Below are 27,173 nucleotides of genomic sequence, written 5' to 3'. Positions count from 1 at the left end.
ATAACTAGCATTACATAGCATAGCATAGCAGCTGTCTCGTTAACACTGAGGTGCAATTAATCTACAAACACCACTGAAAACTTGCGTAATTTGACTTCACTATACCCTTATTAAGATCACGTTCAATAAAGTCAACAAAGCAGTTAACAAAATTAAACAAAACACTAACAACATCAAAAAAAAAAAAAAAAATCCTCGCACAAACACATTAACACGACCGTCGATGTGTAAAAGTGTGTGCGTAGCGTCGTTTTTTTTTTTTTTTTTTTTTAAAGGAATCCTTCCCATAAAATATGCCTACACTCGCTCATAAAGAATGGATTTATAATAAGTGTATATAATATTTAATCAAAATTAAGCTTCAAAGAAAATTTGAAAATGGTAGCCTATTGTCCTACCTACCGTTGTTTACAACTGCACGTTCTTGGTCGGTAAAATATTTATTTTATGAGTTTTTTTATGAATGTCGATGGATAAAAAAAAACTTAAATTAGACTAATTACCTTATATTATAATTCACTTGAATGATATGTGAACAGCTATGAGGATATAACCAGTAGGGGGCGCGCTGTCCTTGACAATACACACGAATTGCACACTAGCCACCAGTCACTCGCACTAGCCATCTGACAACAACTATTGTATGTTATGTTCCTCTAATTATTAGGAAAAATACGTTATTTTTTGTTATATGTGTGGTAAAAACACAAAAAAAGAGCAAAACAGATTTATCAAAACAACATTTATGTAGTTATTCGTCTGAAAGTAGGAACTAGCAATGATGTGGCAAAATATTCTCAGCTAGTGGGAACAAATTAAGAGTTTAAGAATCATTGGGGGGGGGGGGGACACATATTAATTTACCACTATTGTTAATATTGGAGGAGAATACGGTGATTACAGCCTTGAGAATGAGTAGGCTATATAACACCTTCATTTTGAAGGTGGCCGTGTATTTTAGGTCTTTCCAATACAGCACAGACTTCTGTGATTCCTTAATCTTCAATTTAGAGCTTTCATATTTTTAGTTAATGGCTTAAGATCAAGTTGAACGGCAAGGACCTGGTCAAGGGTAAGAGAAGACAAGTATCTGGTCATCGGAAAAGCTCAATCAGTATGAGTGGTTTTCCATATCTGAACTTTTTTTTTTTTTCATAAATACACACACACCCACCCATTGGTACACGTATGTGAGGGACATGTGGGCCATGGTGTAGACCCATCAGCTTTGTGTTAAAAGAAGTAGACACAGACAGGGGCTTGTGGGCTGATCTCATAAAGCGGCAAACAGGCAGCCTCTAACTTTTAATCACACTTCACACCAAAGAAAAGCCACGAGTCAGAGAGGAGAGCGTTTAATCAACACTGCACGGTAGATGAGACGTTCAGGTCATACACAGACAAGACAAGGGTTTGATGTGCGGAAAGTCGGCTGGTTCCAGTATTGAGGAGCATCCTCAGTGATGTCAACGCTGGGTGACCTGACGAGTCTTCAGGAACTGTGAAAAGCTGTGAAGGTAAGAAACGGGACTTTTGTGTGTCCATCAGTGGCCAACTATGAACACAGTTATGAAAGTGTGATGTAATGACAAAAAATAAGCAAACTTCCTTTGACTGACTACAGAATTTGAGGTGTCACACCATCAAGCAAAATAAAAAAAAAAAACATGGCGTTAGCCTTACTTTAACAAACATCTTGCTACCTTAAAAGCTTTTTTTCATGAAAATAATGCTAGTAAAGGAGAACTACAAGAAAAGACACATCAAGATACGCAGACTGAGGTAAAAATGCTTCATGTTGTTTGAAAGCAGTAGCTGATGTGCAAAACTAAATGTAACTAAAACTCATTTCAGATGTAACCTTTGGTTTACTGGCATTGCACGCACCAGATTTCCCAGTATCAGAACGAAAACAGTATATTATATAAATCAGTACACAAATTAATTCAGCTGTCCAATATTGGGTTAATGTAGTAAATGTTTGTAATCTTTTGCCTTTCTTAGTTTTGGAGAATTTTTAACCCTTTAAATAGCGTTGAATACAATAGTAATATTTCATATTATGTTACATTAAATAATTAATGCAAAAGTGTATATAAGATTAGACTGGATTTGACTTGAAATCGCATTTGTAAATGTACTTTTTTTTTTTGGAAGATCTTCCAAATATTGAGCTTCAGTCTTTGACAGCTTCAAAAGTGAGTGATGGATCTTGTGCGGCTGGTAAATGTGGGTAATTTTGAAAGGGTGTGTGGTGTGGCATCTTGACGATTACATCTAAATGATTTCAAGGGAAGATTAAAAAAGACAATTGCTGCAAAACACATTAAAAGTCATAAAAGTCACCTCTGATGTAACTGCAGCTTGAATTATGTACCTTAGTATCTGGAAACAACGCTAAAAATATTCTATTGCTATTCCCATTCAAATTACAATGGGGTACACCAGTGCATTTTTTATTACAAAATTTGAATTTGTAAATTTTATTACCAGCGTAACAATGCATGAACTCCACTAAAATGTAAAGATCATGTTCTCCAGCATGATTTGAGATCATCTTGTGCTTTAATGAAAACATCTGACCGTCCTTACAAAGGAGTTTCTCATGATCAATGCCACAAATTTGAATAGAAATAATGCAGAATCTTACATACTTATTATTAATTTTATGTCAAAAAGACTTTTTATGTCAACGATTTTGAAATCCTAAAACTTTTATAGGTTTAAATTTGATTTTGAATCCCAGATTTTCAACGTCGTCTCAGATTTTTGGACCCCACAATATTGACTGATACAAAATAAATGTTATAACACTGGAATAAATTAACAGCACTGAACATCTGCAATGCAATAATACACTTTCAAGGAAAAAATCTTTTACGTTATTTTCTATGTAGACATCACATTTTATTTCAAAACAACTGAGGGGAGAAAAACATTAAAAAATTAAAAAAAAAAAAAACCATAGTCCAGGAAACAAAGATGTACAGAGAAGCAGGTGGTGGGGGCAAAAAGCAACAGATATGTTGCCAAAAAGGAGAAGTTTACAAGTTTGTTACTGAAAAGCTCCATCTAAACTTAGCAGCAGGTGCAGACCTGTGGCCTGAGGCCTCTGGGGGCCTTGAGACCATCAACTACAGTCATCGAAAGCTGTATTTGATGCCCATTAAACAAATACTACTGGCGACAAAAATGACATTGGACATTTTGACCGTTATTTCACTGGAAAAACAATACAGTTCACCAAACTTCAATTTGGGGACAGAAAAACAGCATTTGGAAGAAGCAATATTAGACTTCAAAAGGCGATGATCTAATTGTAAGCACTGCAGGTTTCAAAGTAAAAACGCAATGCTGTTGCTCGTTCATTAGGCTCGCGCTTTCAAAGCAGTTTATAATCAATGAATACTGAATACATAATGAATTATGGTGTTTATATCAGACCCCTTCAAACTCACTGCATTAGTAAAAGGCTCAACTGTTTCTGCTGTTCCATAAATGCCACCTACTGTCAGAGAATGACATTGCATTTTCATTCAATAGGTAAATCAGACAGAAGCTAATGTGCATTCTATAAATCTAAACACTTAGGGTAATAATAAGATACTTATACTTTACTTATACCTATACTTATACATACTTTAAATAAATACAAATATAATAGCCTAATTTACAATTTGACATCTCTTTTCTTAGTTTAAAGGATGAAATGTGAGGTTTATCATTTGATAAAACCTTTTGTTTTTGTCAAACCCTACATTATTTGAACTTGTATTATGTACAACTTGTATTGCTCATATGGTAGTAATTTTATTTGTGCAGCCTTAAATTTGTGTTATGTAATGAAAAAAAATGAAAAAAGCAAATGTCCTTTGACTTGCTACTGAAATTGAGGTGTCACACCATCAAGCAAAACAAAAAGACATGGCGTTGACCTTACTTTAACAAACATCTTACTATCTTAAAATTTTTTTTTGCATCAATATAATGAAATTAAAAGGAGAACTACAAGATAAGACACACCAGATTCGCAGACTTTCATAGTTCCAGGTTAAAATGCTTCACGTCATTTAAAAAGCAGTAGCTGATGTGCAAAACTAAAACTCATTTCAGATGTAACCTTTGGTTTAAAAACTGTAGATACCCTGAACATGCACCCCAACCCCCCCCCCCCCCCCCCCCCCCCCCCCCCCCCCACTATTTCGGGTACGTCACCATTGAATGGTCTGTGATAGGCGAAAGAGACATGCATGAAGTGTATATGCAAGGCATATTGTATTTCAGGAGCTTTTCTAGGTTTTCTGACTAACTTCTATTCATTTTATACTAAACACAGGAAGAGGGAAAGCATGTGAACAGCCACTTTTGACTTTCTCTTTGTGTATGCATCTGGGTGTATGTATGTGGCACAGCGACAAAGCAGGCAGAGGGTATATTTAGATACACAGCGTGTGTCACCATCACCACACCTAAACTGTTAGCCTATCCTATGAGCGCATGTCCGCATTAACAGGCTGGCAGACAACAAACAACATCTCACAATTAGCAAGCAAAGCCTTTCACAAATTTACATTTCCCCAGAGGATGGTTTTCAAAATCTGTTAGACATTTAGCAACAAACAGATTTTGTCGAAACTGACTGCAAGATGCCAAGTTAGCAACTTATGTAAAATGCACAACAGTTTCACGTTCCAGTAACTGGCTGAAAATAAACTGGGTGTTATTACTAGCTATAAACAGATGTCTTGGATGTCATCAGTAGCAGCTATAGTGATGAAACCAGACATGAAATATCGGAAACACAAGGTGAGAATTTTGACTGCAAATCGATGATACGTCTTTACAAGAGAGCAGCAAAGCTGTCAATGTGGAGCGGCTCATTTGAGCGACTGTCAAATTGCACTGCTAAAAACCCACCAGCCCTTCAACACATTGACACCTAAATGTCTTTTATTTTGACACATCACTAAGAAATGTTGACTGATAAAGAGAATTAGGTTAGTCTTGGAGTAGAACCGCATGTCAATGTGGTTAGCATACCACTGTGGCCCACACAATTATTTAAAAAAAAAAAAAAAAAAGAGCCTATTTTCAAGCTAACAGTGGTTATATGGGTGTTAGGTGCAAGAATTCCATTGCCCATGGGAAAAAGAGAAATTGCTGTGGGCTAAAATTTATTTTTACATATCAAGGATCTACATCTATAAGACTATGTAGCATTCTGATGCATAGTATAATATGTATAAACAATGTTTAGCTTTCAAAATCTAACAGACAATAATGACAATATAATATTTGCATACTGAAAAGTGATGGGCGATCTTTCTATCTGTAGAGCGCTGATGACGTATTTTTGTAGGCTAACCTCAGAAGTTAGCATCACCCTGGTTCCCTCAAAAAAAAAAAAAATTTTCCATTGGCTTTTGGATTAGTTTTTGTTCATCATGATAATCTTCACAAATCACACAACTTTTATGAATTTTGAAGCCTAAATACAATCAGCAGAATTAAAAATCTAAAGGTAAGCTATAAACGAACAACACTGTGGTCGCATTACTTCAACGTCATATCATTAAGCTTCTGACAACTCTTTAAGTCTTTATTTATCAAACATGAAAGTTCAAGTTATAATAGTTTATAAAAGCGAACTAGTGAGTAGATGAGTTTACTGCTTCGGCTGATGATGTTTAAAGGGTTAGTTCACCCAAAAATGAAAATTCTGTCATTAATTACTCACCCTCGTGCCGTTTTACACGCGTAAGACCTTCGTTGATCTTCGGAACACAAATTAAGATATTTTTGTTTAAATCCGATGGCTCCGTGAGGCCTACATAGGGAGCAATGACATTTCCTCTCTCAAGATCCATAAAAGTACTAAAAACATATTTAAATCAATTCATGTGAGTACAGTGGTTCAATATTAATATTATAAAGCGACGAGAATATTTTTGGTGCACCAAAAAACAAAACAAAATAACGACTTATTTAGTGATGGCCTTTTTCAAAACACTGCTTCAGATAGATTCGGAGTGTTATGAATCAGCGTGTCGAATCACGATTCGGATCGCATGTCGAACCGCCAAACTGCTGAAATCACGTGACTTTGGCGCTCCGAACTGCGGATTCGACACGCTGATTCATAACGCTCCGAAGCTTCCTGAAGCAGTGTTTTGAAATCGGCCATCACTAAATAATTCGTTATTTTGTTTTTTTTTGGCGCACCGAAAATATTCTCGTCGCTTTATAATATTAATATTGAACCACTGTACTCACATGAACTTGATTTAAATATGTTTTTAGTACCTTTATGGATCTTGAAAGAGGAAATGTCATTGCTCCCTATGTAGGCCTCACGGAGCCATCGGATTTAAACAAAAATATCTCAATTTGCGTTCCGAAGATTAACGAAGGTCTTACGGGTGTAAAACGGCATGAGGGTGAGTAATAAATGAGAGAATTTTCATTTTTGGGTGAACTAACCCTTTAATGTTCCTGAAAACCTCTATAGTCCCATTTAGCCACTTTTTAGCCTTTTTCAAGACATGTACACAAGGTATTACTGATGTCTTGATAAATAAAGACTTAAAGAGTTGTCAGAAGCTTAATGTTGTAGATTAAAACATGAAAATATCTTGAGCTTGTGTTGACCACAGACCTTATTTCAGACATTTAACCCAAAGCCCATTCAAGAAGCCTATTGACTTTAGTACGATGAAACTGGAAGCGCTAAATGCTAACTCGTTTCCAGGTTTTGAATTACAAAAATGTCATCCCTGGAGAGCTCTATTTGAATACCAACTTTCCATTGATCTTTTCTTTCTTGCATTTGCATCTATTTAAAGATGTGCTCAGCTGTCCTGGACTTATACTGACACCTAGTGGTGTGGAAGAAGCACACACAGTTTCATGGAAATTGCAGATAAATGCGACAAAATCTGAGGCAATCGGTGCTTTCTCACATGAGTGACAATCGCATAGTGTGTATTATGAAAGACATTATCTGAGAGAAGCGCTGATGTGTAGTTGACATCTGGATCTGCGACTCAGTCATGTAGTGTGAAATGTGTCTTGACTAGAAATTACATCTGTGATGACCTACAGCCAATGAGAGCTAAAAAAACAGGGCAAAGGAAGCACAGACAACTTGGATTGCAAGCTTCTTGCAGGCTACCATTTTTGACAGGAATAAATCCAGTCTCGCGCAAGAACTCCTGTCTCACTTGTGATCTTATGTTATTTCCTGTATCACTTCTCGCGTATTTGGTTGTGAAACAGTTTATAGACCAGTTAGAGTTGTCAGCAATTCCTCCTGTTGAAAGGTTGTGTAACGTGTGACCCCCTGACGCCGATACGGTGTGTAATGTGCACAGTATTAATTGTGAATGTGCATGAATGTGATGACGAAGACAAAGCGGTTCTGGTTCTCCATCAAAACTTCGCACCTTTTTTTTTTTTTCTTGAAGGACTGATATTTCCTTCTGGAAATGCAAATCTAGCTTATCTTTTTCAAATCTGCAAATGACCTGCAAATCTGTTTTTACACTATAGTGGAGCTGAATTACTATGCACAAACACACACGCTAATACTGGTCAGCGTAGCACCACATTGCAGGCTTGGTCTCATAGCTGTGGTATGAGCGAGCATCCACAATTCATACCCTCCACACCAAGACCATGCACTTCTTGCTCTGCGTTCAACAAACACACAACGTTTCATTGGCTCGTGGCTTGGCCTAACAGTCTGTTTTTTTTTTTTTTTTGCTCTGTGGTAAGCATACACGTACCTTGTTGTCACGCTCTGAAGCCCAGATTCCAAGCTCATAAAAAGACAGAGCAGATGAAAGAAAGGGATGAACAGGATGTGGTTAGCCTACATGAAAATTCATACACTTGTTAACTTGGAGAAAGGTTCTGAGGAGAGAAAAAAAGAAACCACAGTGAGCGTGGGGTTAGTTGTACAAAACGCAAGGTGCGCAAGACTAGAAGATCTGCGCATACTCTCATGCTACTGTTGAGATTTTGATAATATGCATTCTGTGGATCCAAAATTATTTAAACAGTTAAGGTATGAATTTGGCATTACGTATAGCATATGGTTAATATGGTTAGCTAAATACATAAAACCATAAAAAACTTGATGTACTACGATAACTGAAACTGAAACTAAAAATGAAATAAAAATAATAAAAAATGAATACAAGCTATATAGACATTTTTTTAAAAAATCTAATAAAAATAGCAAACATTTACAAAAACTTTAACATTAAAATGGAAAATATAAAAAACTATAATAGTATCTAATGATACTAAAATAACACTGACACAGGCATATATCAAATTAAGTAGCATTTAATTTTAAATAAATATAGCACATAAAAGTTTTAAGTTAAACTATTCACAAAAGGTTGTTAGGTTCTAAGTTATTAAATAATCAATACACTAATTAAAGTTCACATTTTGGGGTTTCTGTTTTGAAAAATAAAATAAATGATAAAAAAAAAAAATAATAATAATACAATAATCCAAGTCTGAGACTTTTGACTTAATATATCCACAAAGCATGAAAAAAGTCTTTTGTTTGCACATGACACTTGTTTGATACTGAGTTATCTAATGCAATGACATTCAGACATTTGTAAATGTGACTACAAGAAGTCTTTAGAAAACTAAATAAACTAATTAAAAGACCCATATGATTGAGTGGAAGAAAGTGATGTTTTATCTGACCTTTTGTCAGGAAAGGAAGCTAAAATTAACACTATCAGCATAGAGACAATACAATGTGTTAATGACATCAGAGGGGAAGTCGGTCTAGGTCTTAGGTCTAATGTACAGTTTGTTAGCATGGCATTCGTTCTTACTAGATCTCTCTGTCCTCCACAATAAATAATTCTTCCACTGGTAACCCACAAAATGACAGCTTATCAGACACTGTGTGGGTTCTTGGAACCCCCAGTGGGAAGTCTCAGGTTCCGATCTTGTCTGAATCACCCCAGTGGCCGCACTCATGTCCTGGATTCTGCACACGCCCCCAACACTTCATAGTCACTTTATAATCAGCCTGTTGCTATTAGCATTGCTCAAGTGTTTTTGAACTGTCAGTGGTATTGCAATTGCTAATAGGCAGAGAGCTGAAACTGAAAGTCCTTGACATAGACTTTGATGCTTCTACAGGTTCTAGTAATAATCTGAAACAATTGTTAATACTTGAATTTTAAATTAGCAAGACATGCAGCTGTTCAACTGACTAGCGCAACTGCAACAACAACAATAGTCACTACAAGGGATTTTTTGTCCTATTACCTCATCTACAACCCTACTGACAAAAACATTACACAGTTTTAGGTTCAGCTGTGTGGCACCTGTAACCAAACTGGTCTCTAGGTAAAGGTCAAGACGTTTAACAGAAATTAATTTGCTATGACACTCGTAACCTATTGCAGATTGTATCAATGACTGTAATATGACACATAAATGAATCAATAAGACCACCTGCAAAGGAAATAACTCTGCTCTTTCGTCATAGGTAAAGCTCCTGGTGACAGCATGACTGAGAAGTGAGTCTAATATCTGACTAACTCCAGACACCACACACAGAAAGAGTGTATGTGCATCTTGCGTGAAACCAATCAGAAAGTTCCTACCCGGTGAAAATGGAGTCCGCTTTCTCACGGATGAGGTGGGAACCTGATGAAGAGGCTGAAGAGACCTCCTTGAGAGGTCTGGGATTGCGTCGCAAACGGGAGTTCATCCCCGAGGAAAAGAAAGATGCGACTTACTGGGAGAAACGCCGCAAGAACAACGAAGCGGCGAAGCGCTCGCGAGAGAAGCGAAGGGTCAATGACTACGTATTGGAGACTCGTTTGGTTTCACTGAGCGAGGAAAATGCCCGTCTACGAGCTGAGCTGTTGACTCTAAAGCTTCGGTATGGTTTGCTCAACTCTGGAGCCCCCTTCTCTTCATCTCAAAGGGCTCTATCTCAGCTTCACTCTTTGGCCCCACAACCCCTGGTTTCTTGCCCAGACAAAGATCTCTACTGGGGTAGAAGGCAAGAGAGAGAGGCTTCCAATCTATTGGGGAACCAACAAGCACCCGTCTGTCTGGGTACCCACCCTGGGTCGGCATTCCTTCCCGCGCAGCCTATGGCCATGAGAAGAAATCAACCATACTTCCTAGACTTCCCCACCCTCCATTCTCCTACAGCCGCACCTTTACTCTTTCCACCACACCTTGCCCCAGCAACAGCACCTTGGGCAGGACGGCCCCTGCTCCAGCCAGGGAGTCAGAGGATCTTGTCGGACGACGAGGGGGAGCAGCAAGTGCCGGCGGATTCCAGCACTGCCCTGCCCCATAAACTAAGACTGAAGTCGCAAAACTCACAGCGCAAAGACAATGGAGCTAAATCTGCATCTCCTATTCCAGCATACATGTCAGATTGAAATCAAACTGTCTAAAATTACTCAGCAGATATGAATCATCCTTAATTACCACATTTGTGGTATTTAAACTTGGCTATATTCCAGGACGTTTGTTGTAAACCATCTGATAAAAGAAATATTTCTTTGATCAAAAGGTCAGATATACAGATATAGTTTCCAAAATTCATTTTGAAGAGTCAGTGTTTCCAGTATTGAAGTAGAAAGAGGCAAACTTGAATTAGGATAATGACGCACATTTTTAAGTACTTGAAATGTTCCACCTCTTTTTTACCTTTAGCATAGACAGGAAAGTAGAGATGAAATAAGGAGAATAGGATCAGGACTTGACCCAGGTCAGACTCAAACCAGAGTCATTTTGAGCTTACAGCTTTGATGTCAGATTGACATTTTCGCATTTGACAGATGCTTTAAGCTAGTTACGTTGCATTTAGTATATATATATATATATATATATTCATGCATTCCCTATTACAACAGAAATGTTGTAATGTTCATGTTGGGGGGGTGGGGGGGATCTCAAAGAGGTTGGATCTGATGCTGATAGCATCCATTTGCAATTTCTTTCAGAACATCAATATATGTCTCTGAGTGGCCTAAAATATTTGGTTAACCAAAAATCAGATGCATGCAAATGAGATTTTAGGGAAACTCGCCACACCTCAAAGAGTCTGAAAGGAGGAGCTAAGAGGATCTTTCTGGAATCCTTTAATTGTTCTGGTTCTTAATTGTTTGATGCGTGTCGCTGGCTATGTCATGTGACATCTCAGTCATGAGACTTTTTTTTGATATGGCTCCTGTGTTTGGAAAGGTGTTCATGCACAAACTAAGGTCATCTGTGACCAAAATAGTTGCTTGCTTGCTACACAAAGTTAAAGTTGTCATCCCATAATATGTGGCCTGTAATTTCTGCCATCATATCTTTTAACATGTTTTGAGTTCTGCATATGACCCAGTGCTACACATGAACATACAGTGCCTTTGCACAGTGTACCTGCTGTAAACTAGTCTTAATTCAATTTCATGTAATTTTTAATTACACAATACATTATTTATAGTTTTTGAAAGACTTGGAATTATAAAGCGCTGATCTTTGATGACGACGAAATTCTTTTGTTCGATTTATAGCGTGTAATTTTAGATTAATGCATGATCATTGTTATCTTTTAGAGACAAATGGCTCAAACATAGACTGACCAACAAAAACAACTTCCAAATCTCAGGCATTTTGTTTCTGTTGATGTTAAAACATGCACAGGGGCTGCTAAGAGCTTTTTTGATAACCTTGCAACACATTTGAACTTACTTATAAAATCTTCTCAGTCTTCTTTATTCTTCTCAGACACTTTATTCAAATGGTCTTAGCAACAGATATGCTAAGTTCTTGGTAAGTGCTTGAAGACCGATCTTCATTTTATAAAATAATTTACAAGCTATTTGTCCACAATGTATTCTTTTTCTTTTTTGGTACATTCTTGAATGACAACATAGCTAATGCAGTTAGCATTGGCACGCTAACTGCATTAGCCATGTTAGCAACAACAGTGGCTGACAAAGCATTAGCAGCTAATTAACAAGGAGGATATCTAAAACCTTGTGTCACTGACTGACCAGCTCATTTTCATTTAGAAATACAGTTTATGAATGTAAATCACTTTTGCTTATATGTCATTTTAGGTTCACAACTCAATAATGAAATATTGAATATAGAAAGACAATCAAAAAAATTATTAGCCTAGTTTGAAAACGGATTACCTTAAGTCTTCTCTTAAGGTGCGTTCAGTTCATGTAGTTATTTACCGTAATTACAAGATTTCAACTTGTAAAAGGCATTCACGTTCTTGTAGAGCTTGTGATTACAGCTTGTAAGAATGGGTGCGTTTGACTTGAAGAGGCACTGCACAGATCGATCGGTGTATGACATTAAAGTACTGCGAGAGTGATTAATGAGCAGACATAGTGTTGTGCTAATAGTTGAGCTACAGGAGCAGCACTTATGTACTTTTTAAAAAATAATTTTAACACATTTTTACAAAGATTCATATTTTATACATTTTGTCATGTTGCATTAAGCTGTATGATCTTCAGAGTTTTTTCATTTTTACAATAAAGTGCAAATGAAAATCTCAGCTTTTTGACTTCATTTATTTATTGTAAGCAACATAGCACAGTTCAGTCATGGTAAAGCACTGAACACAAAATAAATTATTATAATACACTTTGAGAATTACTTTTATCTTGATGCTTTTCCTTACAGCGGTGAGACAAGGTGTGTGTGAGTTGTGCTGCTTGCTTCTGGTGACAGGCTGAAGGACTTCACAGGGGCTGCTGTGGTTTGAGAGTGTGAAAGGGGGGCTGCAAAGAAAGTTTCAGTGGCGTGTAGGGGTGGGAAAGGTGGAGAGGGGGTTTCTCAGCACTAATGAGTCACCGTTAATGATCAATTGCGTTGTCTACAGGATATACACCACAAACACACTGCACAAGGTGAGGAGAGCGAGCAACAATCCGATTGTTACCACTAATGCAAGCGAGTGATTCAGTGACTTGCATAACAAGCTTGACACAAAGCAATCTTGCATAACTATGGCATTTCTTCATGAACCAAAGTAGTTTTTAGCATTTTTGTTGTTTAAAACTGGATTTGCATACACTTCGCTTTCACTCTACTGTTAGAAGTTCTTCATTTCCTTTTTTCTGCTCTAACCACCTGAGAGATGAAGGGAGAGAAGTACAATGAAGAAATAGGAAGTTAAAAGTATATTGTTTTTGTCTTTTACATCTGTAAACCACATCCTCTAGAGCAAATTAACTCAGTTGCAAGAGTACAAGATCTAGTTGTTTTCATGTATTTATAATTTTTGAAAATCTATTTTAGACAGCTCTTTGTCCCAACAGTACCTCATACAAATGAGGCTAGCATAAGCTACAAGCTAGCAGACTCACTTAATCTTAACAAATTACATGGCACAGCTTTATAGTTTTGGATTCTGACTAGTCAATCCTGGCATTCTTCAGTCAAGTATTTTTTGTATAATGACTGCTATATTTGTCAATGGCAACCAGTTTCCTAAATAATGATGCTTCATGTCTCTTGTAGCACTCGACAGTCTTTCTTCTCATATATTAAAACAATTCATCTTAAATCCATATTTCAGTATTTAGACCTACCCTGTCACCTCTTTTCTGCCATTCACCAAAGATATAAAAAGAGTGTCATTGTTATGTTTTATCCACAAACTGATTTATATAAACTTAGCCTACCAATGCTAACTCTAACAGAAGATAAGATTGCTTCAACAAATATACGCTGCATTCTTAAACATCTTTCCTTAATGACAGCCATGATTCATCAATCACACGTTTTTCTTTCAGTTTGAGTCACTGCCTGCCATAAGCACGCTCTTCGTGCTATTACATCATACAGTAGGTTAGCAAAATAACAAATGTAATGCATGAATATGAATATCAGATACAACTACTAGACATTTTTTTTAGGGATAATAATGGTTCAGTGCGTCCATAACAAATCAATCAATCACAAAGTACAAATGTGCAGTACACCTAGTGCATATTAAAAAAATGAACCACAATGGGAAACGCACAGAGACCTGCATGATCTTTTTTTGTACAAAGTGTTAATCTCTGTAATGGGTAAATGCATATTAATATTGCATAGACAGATCTTGCATCTTTGGTGTGAAAGTGAAACATGACACTTCTCATTTTTCAATTTATTTATAGACTGTTAAGTTCAAAATTCCTGGCCACACACAACTAAATCTACAACATCATCAAGACATCAGATCACTCTTATTTTGTATTATGATTACATTTATTTACTTTAGATATAATATATAAATAAGAGGGTTGTTGTGTGAGAATCACAACCAGTGTGATGTTGCTTAAATTTATGTCATTAATTTAGAGGCAAGTTCAAAATGTCATTTATTTAATCCAGTGGTTCTCCACCATGTTCCTGGAGCCCCCCAACACTGCAAATTGTGCATGTCTCCTTTGTCTGACACACCCATTTCAGGTCTTTGAGGGGCCGCTTACACGACACCGTTTTCAACACAAAAAAAACAGACAACTTTATGCGTTTTGGCCGTTCATTTACATGACAACAGCATTTTGGAGGCCTAAAAATGCAAACTTTTGAAAACGGGTTTCAAAGTGCAAGTTTTTGAAAAAAAATACAGTTATCATCTCTGTGTAAACTAAACGCGGATCTGTGAAAAGGTGACGGCATGCATATGCGTATAACGTGTTTAGTCGCATGTGCGTTTGGCTCGAGCAAAGCCACTGGAAGGCAAGCCTGCAACCTTTAGCTAAAAAAAACGTAACGGCTAATGCTAACGCGCCGGCTCTGGCGCTACACAGGGAAGGAGTTTTGAATGGCGGGCACTGATGTCACTGTCATTACACAATAGGCTGAGAGGTGCCACAAGTGATTAAGTTAGCCGTTACGCTTTCTCCAGTGGTAAGAGATACAGACAGAGATTGTATATTGTAGGGAGATGAGAGGGTCTGTAACTCTTACCATTGGAGAAAGCATAACGGCTAACTTAATCACGTGCGGCAACTCTCAGCCTATCGTGTAATGGCAGTGACATCAGTTGCAACATTCCCTAGTCTGCCTTCTCTTAAAAAAAAAATACATTTTTATCAAGCTAAAATCTACATATAGTTCCCAACGAAAGTATTGTTTAGTGCAAAACATGCTGAAGATTAGCAAACAGGCTGTTGATTAATTAAATGATTAGCTATTTCCCCACAAAAGCTGTTTAATCAACATAGTGAAGCCTCTCATCCATTGACATTCATTCAAAATGGCCTCTGGTCTCCTTCCCTGCATAGCACCAGAGGCGGAGCATTAGCATTAGCCGTTACGTTTTTTTTTTTTTTTTGGCTAAAGGTTCCCGGTGCTCTGTAAAGTTTACAAAGTGGCAGCGCCAACTGACCTGGCATGCATAATACAGCATTTTAGTCATTTTCATGGACCCAGATCCCATAGACTGTAAAAGAAGATGGCTGACGCACCTTCACTCTCTTCCATTGTAGTAACTGAAGCCGCCAGTGTGCCAATATGGCGCTGACATCTTGAGTCTTGAGTTTGCGCATAATGAACTTGGAGCCAGAGTCTGCGCGGTAGTGAGCACGAAGTGGAGCTGCGATATCAATGTCCCTCCCAAACTCAGAACAACTCATTATGTCGGTGTGAAATAAACAGTTATGGAAATGTAGAAATTAAAGTTAAAGCTCCAGTCACCTCGCGAAGATCCAGAAAAAAGTCCCTTGGTGCCTCATTGACTACTTCACTCAGAGAAGCTGCCAATCTCGGCTGTCAATCATGACGTCAAACCCCCGTTTTTATAGCATCAAATAACTAACTAAAACCAAACTTTTTTAAAGAACGAACACATGAACTAAAACCAGCGTGATAAAAACTGCCTAAAATGAAATTATCTTTGGAAAAAAATATATAGTTGAAGTGTAATTTAATTGTATTTATGAACAACAGCAGAGCTGATATTTTCTGACATTACTTGTAATGTTATTTAAAGTAGGATAAATTATTTGCTTGGTACATATACATGCAACATTTCAGCCGTAAATAAATTAATGTTAGCTAGATTATGTTCATTACCTGTCTAGTGATGTATGTTTATGCTGAAATATAATAAAATAATGGTTTGTATTTTTAAAAACATCTAGGCCTATCGTGCGTCATTATGTGTAGTGAGTCGGCTCACGTGATTTAAGTTTCGCGCTTCAGAACTTCTGTTAAGGGAGCATAGTGAGCATCCATGCTCTCTGGTTTTCACGGTGCATTGTGGGACTTTTTAGGGAGCGAACTTTTCAGTGCCCTGGAAGGATTCTGCGATTGAGACAGCCCTTAAAATGGCCGACTCCCTGGTCAGTGCCCTGACTACTGAACTATGGAGCTGATTGAGACACACCAAACGTTGTCATATAGGCCTAAAAAAAAAAAAAAAGTGGTACATCGTTTAAATTGTGTAAACGTACCCTGAGTCAGGTGTGTTTAAGGAGACATGCAAATTGTGCAGTGTTCGGGGGGCTCCAGGAACGTAAAATTTTACTTGTTTGAATGTTTTTTTAATATCATTATTTGCCTTCGTGTCTGCGCTTTTCAAATCCTGCAGTAAACAACTTTGTTTTGTGTGGTTTTGTTTTAGAAAGCAGATGGTACAGTAGAAAAGTGTCATAAGAAAATAACTGACATTTTTTTGTGCACACATGCTTGAGATGACTGTACCAGATGCTTATGGCCAACAATTGCTCACTTGTCATGTCATTTTATTCTAAGTTTGTGGGACCGAATTGAAGTATGCTGACAAGGCTGTCCTTATTGAAACTTTTTAGGCAAAAATAGTAACTTTTTAGAGAATCAGGGCTGGTGGTTTGTAAGTTGGTTGTTAACCTGAAGACAACTCAGCCCAATTGTTCTGGATTTAAAAATAAAAGCATCAAACTTTAGTTTAGCATGTCAGTTTTATCAAAAATTGCTGTGAAATGTTTATTTTGAACTTTCTCTTTGCATCTGAGAAAATGTAAAAAAATAAATAAAATAAAAAGTTGAGCTGTCATTTGACATATTTTCAATAGATTACATAAATTAGTCAAAAAAACAGATTCATTTATAACCTTGCTTATGATATAGACATGAAGAACCAGAAAAAGAAGTAATTCCAACACAGGGACTTAGATACATGCTTTTATAAACAGCATATTTGTCATTAGTACAATATAAGAACAATATTCTTAACATATTTAAGAATAAAACTATCTAGAACATAAAAATTTTGTGGATCCCCATTTGTTACATTAAATAAAACTGTAAAATGACTTGATACAAAAATATCAAAAAGCATTAATTAGTATCATTTGATTTACAGTAGTTGATGACAAATTATGGCAGTTTGCAATGTACATACAATGCTGCTTAAAATAAGACATTAAGGGAGCATTTGATCTGCTCAAACAGAGCAGATGATCTAATTAATTTAAGCTTTGTGTTAAATAGAGATTGACCAATAGAAGGCAGTAAGGTTGAGCCTAATACCCTGTGTTCTTTAAACTGTCATATCTTAACATTAGGGGGCAGCAGAACAGCTTTGTAAAGTGCCTTCCTGTTTCGTTTTAAGCGGCAGCACTTGAGCAGGGAAAATTTAGTGTCCAACGCCTCATAAATGCTTTTTATAAACAGACAATATAAGCATAAGAACTCCATGATGAATCAAAGGATCAGTGACTTGTGCACAAAAAGCTATCTTTGTATTCAGTTTCCCGCTTTGTACATGTATACTCATGCAAATGAACATGAAACAATTCATGAGATAGACATTCCCTTTTACACACTTTACATAGAAGAGGCATAAAGACATAAGGTATATGGTCACCAGTAATAAAATGCTAAAATTTTTTTTTTTTTTTTTAAGCAGTAACCCTTTAAGAGTTTTCACACATCACCTTTGATTAATTTAAGAACATGTTATATTGAATAAAAGTATTTCACATTAATTTAACATTAATGAAAACAGGGCACCAAAATGTACACACAAAACAGCCATATATACAATAAGATACAAAATGTCTTCAACCCAGTGTAAATACTGGGGCTATTGGTGTTTAGCTGATAAATATGTAATGCTTTATAAAGACAATGTGCTTTTGATGTTGTTACTACAGTACCTTTGTATGCGTGTGTGCGTGTTTACTCTATGCGGGCATGACTCAGAAGTAGGTGGCAGTGTAATACAGAAGCACTCATTATCAGGCCTCATTATCCAGAGCAAATAAAATCAACTTTTTAAGTAAGATATAATTAAAGTTTTAATTCTTTAAACAGTCTTCTAGCAACCCAGTGGTTAACAGGTTCAGATTTGAAGCTAATCCAACAACAAATCCTTGTTTAATTGGCAGTGTGAAATGTATGCCCATGCCTACAAACCATTGGGCACTTAAATTGAATTGCTTAGGCAAAATGCAATAATGTACCTTTATTAACTTTTGAGGGAATTGGCAATTTCTTGGCAAGCAGAAAGCACCCATTTAATAATTGTAACTATTACTAAATTAAAAATTACTAAATTCCACAATGACTTCCAAAATATTAACAGCATACTTGAAATTTCTTTTTATTCTGTAGGAAATTACATGGTAATATTTTTTAATAGTCATTATGCATCACTACCGGCTTGGCCTTCTCACATGGGAAAGTTCAAAATGGGTACCTAATGCCAGCCAGCCCCACAGATGTAATTCATTATAAATGTCTTGATTGTGTAAAATGTCCCAAGACACCAAAAGTAAGGTTAAATTATAAATAACTGCTGATGGAAAGTACCTCTTAGTAACTACATTACTCCCATTAAAACCCTCTGTGTCTTAAAATCTGACCTATAGCTATATGCAGGACTGGTATTTGAAATATATTTGAGTTCAAAATAACAATAATGTGCGCTTTACCCCTTTAAACAGTGAGTCCATTTTATATCATCTTCATGTTAAACTTTCGTGCTCCTCCTTGACCCCCGCTGGCAGCAGGTCCATCTACCTTTCTGAATGAATACTCTACTGAGAAATTGTTCTTGTGTTGTCCTCGTCCTCGGCTCCACACAAACAAGAGAATGAAACAGAAAAGCACCACACCCAAAAACATAATACAACCCATTGCTGTGGACACCAGGATGGTCTTGAGGTCCAATGTGAACTTCAGGAAGACACGCGTGTCATTTAAGTTAGTGTCATTAAGATCACCCACGTAGTAGGTGCGATTTGCTGCCAAAGCACCATCCAGTGGCAATCCACTGACTGTGAGGGTGGCAAAGTAGGTATCGTTGCCACCAGCATTGCTTGCTATGCAGATGTAAGTGCCGCTGTCTGTTACTTGGGCATAACGGATCTCCAACGTACCTTCAGGGAGGACAATGACTCTCCCAGTACTCTTGGTGGTGATACGTCGGCGTTGAGGTGAAATCCAAAAGATGACTGGAGTTGGGTCTCCTTCCGCTCTACATATAAAGGACACTACCTGGCCTTCACGTGCCGTCAGCTGCTGCAGCTTGCGGTTACGAATTTTGGGCCTCTGACAGGTGAAATGGTCAAAGAGCGCAGAGTCCGAAAAGGTACTAAGTGCTTTTCCTCGCACTTCCAAAGGTGTGGCGCAAACGGGTGACTTTCCGTTGAAGTTGAGGGTCTTACGACGCTGCAGGATCCACAGTAGGCGGCAGTCACAGGACAAAGGGTTGCCATCTACACGCAATGTCTCCAGCGTATTGACCGAGTGGAAGGATCCCTCCTCCAAGGTCACCAACCCATTGTTTGACAAGTTGAGCAATCGTATCTGTTGCAGGCCTCCAAGACCATATGGCTGCACTGATATCAGGTTGGTACCAACTAGGTGCAGTTCTTTCAAGCGGACAAGGTCCCGCAAGGCCCAGGACTCGAGAACCGAGATGGGGTTGTAAGACAGATTGAGGCTAGCCAAGTGAATTAGGTTGCGAAGAGCACCCGTAGGCACGGTGGAAATATTGGTGTTGGTAATTGAGAGCCAAGAAAGGTTGAGGCCTTGGAAGCTGTGCGGAGAAATGTACTCAAGGAAGGGCCAATGGTCAATCTCAAGACCCCGCAGTCCACCCAGTTTGCGAAAGTTCTGCTCTTCCAACGAAGCTATACTGAGGTAGCGTAATCGAAGAGTCACCAAGCCTCGAAGGTAGGAAAGAGACTGTCCAGTTATAGAAGTCAGATTGCACCTCTCGATGGTTAGCTCCCGAAGTCCCACCAATCCCAGGAAAGCCTTGTTTGAAATGTACACCAGGTCATTATCACCAACTTCCAAATTGCGGAGGTTCTTCAAGTCCTGGAAGGTGAAGTCTAACAGGATGACCAGTTTATTCCCACTTAGGTCCAGGGTGGTGAGGTTGGTGAGACGAGAAAAGGCACCCATGGGCACAAGTTTAAGCTGGTTGGCTCGCAGACGCAACACTCTAAGATTAAGCAAGCTGGAGAAGGCGTTAGGCTCCAATACACTGATGAGATTTTCACTCAAGTCTAGCTCCTCAAGTCTCGAGAGAGTCGCCAATTCATTGTATTCCACCCAGCGCAAACTGTTACAACTCAGATCCAGCAGCCGTGTGTCAGCCGGGATGCCCGCAGGAATAGATCCCAGGCGCTTGTTCTGGCACATCACAGCTCTCTGATGAGAGATACAGTCACAGCGCTGTGGGCAGCTCTGACCATGTGTTATGGATGCAGCGATTAGGAGCACAAGCAGCCCCGGTAAGCTCAGGCATGGACAACCCGCCATGCCCCTTCCCTACCTTACAGGGGCTGAATCACTGCACCTCACACCTAGAGACAAGAACACAAAAAAACAGGTATTGATTAATCATGGCTTTTTCAACTCTCAGCTATAACCACTTCTACAGCACCATAAAATAAGCCAATCCATTACTCACCAACATTTATGTTTCAGCATGTATAACTATTTCTAAAGTTGTCCATAAACGTAGGCCAAAGTGGTGCTAGATGCAACACATTTTCAGACCAGTAAAGATAAACAATCTTGCAGTCAAGTTAGTGTCTTTACAAGCAGTAAAACTGCCATTTTAATGAATTTAAACTCTTAATGAAATAAATAAGGCTCAGCACTACTTTGTATACAGGGTTAACTGGGGTATTTCTGCTTTTCTATAAGCACCATCTACTGTCAGGGAGTGAATTTGCATTTTCATCCACCCCATCTAACATTGTGTTCACATATATCTGAACAGACAAGTTGGATGATGATATTGCTCCATTTTTATGGCCAAGATTTGTCTTGCTGAGAACAGGCCTTTAAACTGTAATATTATGTTACAGTTTAAACTGAAACATCAAGTGGTTAAGTTTAAATGCAATATGAAACAGAAACTTGCTACACATTTTCAGTGAAAATCGTTATTGTAAAAAAAAAAAAAGGAAAAAAAGCTTTAGTAGGCCTATGTCATGAGCACTTTACACATGAACTTTCAGAAATCTCAGATGGCTTAATCCCCTCTTTAAGATCATGACTTCTTTTTTATCTTTATAAGCCAAGAAATAAATGTTCTGTATCAAGCTTTGAGCTAGGCATGGATTCAAAGTCACTATGATTATGCCCAATTTCTGTTAGTTAGCATTTCAATAAAAAGACTAAAAAGGACAAATATTTTAATGTTAACTTAATCTTTACAAATGTGCAATCGAAGACATCCCATGTGCATTTTCATTGAAATTCAGAACATTTAGGCCCACGCTGGTGCTAAAGCTTAACATAATGAGACTCACCTTGGGTTCAGAAGTTTATTAGTCCCCTTTCTGAGCACCAGGTTATTGAACATTTGACAGTGACATTTCAAGATGTACCCCAGCACAACTCTTTTTCTCCCTCCCCCATCATCTCCGGTAACTCAAACACATGACCAACCCCTGGTTCAAACCCGTATCAGTTGACACTAAGAAGCTGTCCAATCAGTAGACAACTGCTTCAAACAATCAGCAGTGACGTGAGTGAGGTGAATAGAAAACTGCACCTGACTATGACTCAGGTGTCATGGGTCATGATGTCAGAAAATCATGAATACTAATATTATAGTCAATGATTAATACCCTGCCACTTTTCTTTCCACCCCCAACATCTCTCCCCCTCATGAGATGTCAACAAAGCATATTTCAACAGCTTATTAAATTTAATTGTCTTCAGGAAAGTGCTCCCATATGAATTTATGTGCCACGCTGACGTGCAATAACTCCAGATTGCTGGAATAGAGGTACCCTAACTATATCATTGCATAGTTAGAGATACATAAAAAAAAATATTGCCCCCTAAAAAAGGATCTTTTACACCAAAATGTACATTGTCAACATTTATTCACCCTCATGTCATTCCAAACCTGTATGACTTTTATTTTCTTCTAAAGAACACAAAAGATGATATTTTGAAGAAAGATTCTTGTCCGTACAATCAACATTAATAGAGCCCAAAACCAGCATTGGACCCTATTGACTTTCATTATGTGGACAAAACAACAAAAACATTTTAAAATATCTTTTTAGTGTTCCACTGAAGTCATGAGAGTGAGTAAAAATGAATCTGTAATGATTTTAAAATAGATTTTAGTTCCAATTTTAGGTTCATCTGCAATGGAATTTAAATGGATCTGGCCTTGACCCGAAAGTTGTCAGGAGTAAATGAGAGACACGGCTACCTCTTTGCTCTGTTGTTCACCTCAGCAAGGTAGAATGTCACCTGAGAATTACATAACAGCTGTTAGTCGATACGTGAAGGGCAAATCAAGCAATTAGTGTTTTTTCCCATAACAGCTGTTGAGAGGCTGGTTATACATAAAATATCAATACAAGAGAACATCAATGTTCTCAAAATATATCAAGAAAAGGAAAAACACTGCTGCAAAATCTACAATAGATGGCAAAAAGTACTTTTTACATTTTTACAGTGCATTTTAACCACACTTACAAATGTCTAAATTGCATTAAAAGCTAAACCTCAAATCAATTGGTCTGAAGGTGGTTTTTAGTGCATAGTTAATCACATTAACCATGGTCTGTTCACATTTGACAACCACAAATATTTTTTGTCATTTAAAGTAAATTTAAAGTAAACTGAAGTAAATTTTTGGGGGGAGTGCTTTGGTTGAGAAGTATGTTATATTTCTTTAAAATAAATCCCAGTGTTATTGTTAACTAAAACAAAAATAAAACTACTAAAAATATTTTTCATATATTCAAATAAAGCTGAAAAATATAAATATTAGCATATGAGCATTTTAAGTTTACTTAATTGACTACTGTGGTAGTCAATGGGGGGCAAGATCTGCTTGGTTACAAACATTCTTCCAAATATTTTCCTTTGTGTTCAGCAGAACAAAGAAATTTATACAGGTTTGGAACAACTTGAGGGGGAGTAAATTATGACAGAATTTTCATTTTTGGGTGAACTATCCCTTTAAGTGTCACCATTTTAAATCTACTTAAGATAGCCTACTTTAAGATAAGTGTACTTTTTAGGTACTTTTATTGCAACCATAAGAAACCCAAAATTAATGCATCCTGTGGAGCCACACTATTTAGAGCAAGACGAAGTGAAAAGGAAATGAAAAACATTCACATTTTTGAACGAGTACTTGTTTTGAGTGGGGAAAATGCGTAACTAGGTGGTGCTTGATGTTTCTGTCGAATTCAGATATAAACAAGACCAGGTTTAATGATGAGAATGAAAAAATAGCAGCACAAGCACAGACTGAAATCGCACAAACATCAGAGAGAAAAGTCTATCTGGGATGGGAAAAACACAATTAAACAGATGATACAGACCGGGGGCAATTAAGGCAACCTAGTACCTTAATTAGAGAGAAAGCACATAAAAAGGAATAATGAACATACTGGAAGGAAAAAAAAAACTCTAGGGCAGGTGCGAGAACTTATGGTGGGGCCGTAAGCTGAAGGGAAGTGTGTGGAGGCGTCAACTTTCCCATATATCACCACTGGATCTGCACTAGTTTAGTGCTGCTGATGGCACTCTTCAACTCACATCGATTTCAAATGCTGCCCACACATCTCTTTACATAACCGTACATATCCTCCTCATTCTGTCTCTTGCTGCTCCGCAAGCCCATCTATCATCTGCAGCTCGGGGGAAAACCTTACAGTAGCCCGTGAGGAGACAGTCAGACAGGATGAAGCAGAGCGAGGATGAGGAAGGGGCAAATGACGGATGCTCAGGGTGAATGTGGACTCCCTGGAGGTGCCATCTCAAGGGGAAGTCGTACTTCAGAGAGGCAACGGTACCCTTGGCCAAACAAAAGCTGACAAGGGCATTAGCGTGCTGCTGGAGAACAGAAGCCAACTGAGACCAGGGATGTTCTCGGATTCAGCAGACGTTTGGGAGTTCAAAGAGATGACAAACAAGGAGCAGCGACTGAGAAATGCTGACATCATGTATGCTGGGCTGGCTGTGTGAAGAGCAAACAATTACGGCTTTAAGAATTATGACCGCAAAAGTACTAATGTCATTCCAAACCTGAACAACTGGAACACAGAAGAAGATATTTTGAAAAGTCAGTGGGGTCCAAATGTTGTTGTTTTGGACTCCATTGACTTCCACTGTTTTGACAAAAACATTATTCAAAATATCTTCTTTTATGTTCCACAGAAGAAATAACTTAGTCATACAAGTTTGAAACGGCATGAGGATGAGTAAATTATAAAGATAAGGACTGGAAAGTAATCGAAAATTTAGACTTTAGACTTTAATGGGTCACGTTTCAACACAACCCATGATAATGTTCCAGACCCGGCACTAAAAAAAAAAAAAAATCCCACACAAAAAATGCATACCCTTGGAATAAATGGTGAAAAGTATTAATGAATTAATTGAAGCTGATGTTTGGAAAACATGTTTAAACCAAATGTACACTCTAAAGGCCCTTTTACACCAAGAACGATAACTATAAAGATAACAATAAAGATATAATTCTAAAAATCGTTCTGAATATAAAAGAATAGCACTGTCCACACCACAGATATAACGATAACGATATAGAGAAACGATATCATTGGGACCCTTTCAGAACGTTTTTTTTTTTTTTTTTTTTTTTTTTCCAGCTGTTGGATACACTGTTTAAAAACACTGTTTAAAACACTGACAACCAATCAGAATCCATTATAATTTAAAAGGTTAGTTCACCCAAAAATGAAAATAATGTCATTTATTACTCACCCTCATCTCGTTCTACACCCGTAAGACCTTTGTTCATCTTGGGAACACAAATTAAGATATTTTTGATTAAATCCGATGGCTCAGTGAGGCCTCCATTGCCAGCAATGTTACTGCACCTCTCAAAATCCTGACTTCAGTGGTTCTATCTTAATATTATAAAGCGACGAGAATACTTTTTGTGCGACAAAATAAACAAAATAACGAATTTTCAACAATATCTATATGGGCCAATTTCAAAACACTGCTTCATGAAGCTTATGAGCTTTATAAATCTTTTGTTTCAATCTCCTATCAAACGGCTAAACTGCTGAAATCATGTGACTTTGGCGCTTCGATTCACTGATTCGATTTGTAAAGCACTGAAGCAGTGTTTTGAACTCGGCCCATCGCTAGATATTGTTGAAAAGTCATTATTTTGATTTTTTTGGCACACAAAAAGTATTCTTGTCACTTTATAATATTAAGATAGAACCACTGTACTCACATGAACTGTTTCAAATATGTTTTAGTACCTTTATGGATCTTGAGAGGTGCAGTAACATTGCTGGCAATGGAGGTCTCACTGAGCCATCGGATTTCATCAACAATATCTTAATTGGTGTTCCGAAGATGAACGAAGGTCTTCCGGGTGTAGAACGACATGAGGGTGAGCAATAAATTACATTATTTTCATTTTTGGGTGAACTAATCCTTTAATCGCCGAGGTCCAAAAAAAAGCCACTATTCGACAAGTCAAACCCCCTTTTCAAGGATAACTACTTTAAAGAAAATGGATGTATGGAAAACAATCGGTCATACCCTCTGAATAAATGGTGAGAAGTATTAAGGATGAGATCATTATGCCAGGCTAGCAAACAGTGTATACAATTACCTCAGGTATCATTGTTGCAGTGAAAAAGACTAGGCGTTGTTTTTTAATTCCACTATTTTGACTTCGTCAGGCTAAATTCACTGTTAGTTTGGATCGACTGCACTAGCTATTCACCCGCAACAGCATGCTGAGGACATCTGCTGGTTAAAACCGTGTAAATGCAACAACAACAGCAACAACATGTTGTACACACTTTAAAACCGCAGCACGTGAGCTTAGAATAAACAGACTATATAGTTTGTTGGTGTGGACGCAAATATATTTATCATTATAGTTATCTTTATTGTTATCGTTCTTGGTGTGAACAGGCCTTAAACCTATGAATGGCTTGATTATCAAATCGCAAAAGGCCATGATTTAAATAAATAAATGTTTCAGTTTTAATGTTTGAAAAATAATAAATTAATACAGGCATAAATATTAGTATGGCAATTTTTAGTTGAATTGCAAAATAAAAGTATTTTTTCTTAAATACTCTTTATTTTACAGTGAAATATGTGACCCTGGACCACAAAACCAGTCATAAGGGTCAATTTATGAGATATATCATCTGATAGCTGAATAAATAAGGTTTCCATTGATGTATGTTTTTTTTTTTTTGTTTTTTTTTTTAGGATAGGACAATATTCGACCGAGATACAACTATTTGAAAATCTGGAATCTGAGGGTGCAAAAAATCAAAATATTGAGAAAATCGCCTTTAAAGTTGTCTAAATGAAGTCCTTAGCAATGCATATCCACTCACAAAAATAAATTTTTGATATTTACGGTAGGAAATTTACAAAATATCTTAATGGAACATGATCTTTACTTAATGTCCTAAATATTTTTGGCATAAAAGAAAAATCAACAATACAGTGTATTGTTGGCTATTGCTACAAATATACTCGTGTGACTTATGACTGGTTTTGTGGTCCAGGGTCACATATTACAACAGTAATATTTCTTATTTACAATAGTAATATTACAATAGTAATTTAATAGTAATATTTCTTATACAAACAAGCACAACAAACCTGAAGCTCGATCACAATTCGACTCCCCACACCCCAAATCGTGCTGCCCTACTTGCAGTTGTCTCTGC

At 37.4% G+C, this 27,173-nt stretch overlaps 2 protein-coding genes across 5 annotated transcripts in view; one reads left to right on the top strand and one right to left on the bottom strand.

Moving 5' to 3' along the window:
• Positions 1-1,089: 1,089 nt before the first annotated feature.
• On the top strand, positions 1,090-12,565 carry nfil3-4 (nuclear factor, interleukin 3 regulated, member 4). Of its 2 annotated transcripts, none has more exons than XM_051911108.1 (2): positions 1,090-1,517; positions 9,527-12,565. In XM_051911108.1, the coding sequence occupies exon 2, from the start codon at positions 9,654-9,656 to the stop codon at positions 10,437-10,439; it is 786 nt and encodes a 261-aa protein (XP_051767068.1). In that variant the 5' UTR covers positions 1,090-1,517; positions 9,527-9,653; the 3' UTR covers positions 10,440-12,565. The 2 variants fall into 2 exon arrangements, with proteins under 2 accessions (XP_051767068.1, XP_051767069.1); XM_051911109.1 differs by lacking the exon at positions 1,090-1,517 and adding an exon at positions 9,303-9,390 and having other exon boundaries at positions 9,533-12,565.
• A 4,577-nt stretch (positions 12,566-17,142) lies between these two features.
• Positions 17,143-27,173, bottom strand: part of lingo3a (leucine rich repeat and Ig domain containing 3a) — a 34,227-nt gene continuing 24,196 nt past the window's right edge. For 2 of the 3 annotated variants that reach the window (XM_051910983.1, XM_051910984.1), the window contains one exon: positions 17,143-20,810. In XM_051910983.1, coding sequence (XP_051766943.1) covers positions 18,949-20,766 — 1,818 coding nt within the window. In that variant the 5' untranslated portion in view covers positions 20,767-20,810 and the 3' untranslated portion in view covers positions 17,143-18,948. Of the gene's footprint in view, positions 20,811-21,767; positions 22,235-27,173 lie in introns of those variants that run through there. The other variant, XM_051910982.1, reaches the window with a different exon arrangement.

The sequence above is a fragment of the Ctenopharyngodon idella genome, chromosome 10, assembly GCF_019924925.1.
Source record: "Ctenopharyngodon idella isolate HZGC_01 chromosome 10, HZGC01, whole genome shotgun sequence".
Taxonomy (NCBI): Eukaryota; Metazoa; Chordata; class Actinopteri; order Cypriniformes; family Xenocyprididae; genus Ctenopharyngodon; species Ctenopharyngodon idella.
The sequence above is the reverse complement of the archived record's forward strand: the minus strand, read 5'-3'. Positions and strand labels throughout refer to the sequence as shown.

Excerpts from the sequence above, each read along its gene's own strand:
- nfil3-4 (XM_051911108.1), top strand. The coding sequence starts at position 9,654 with ATGGAGTCCGCTTTCTCACGGATGAGGTGGGAACCTGATGAAGAGGCT.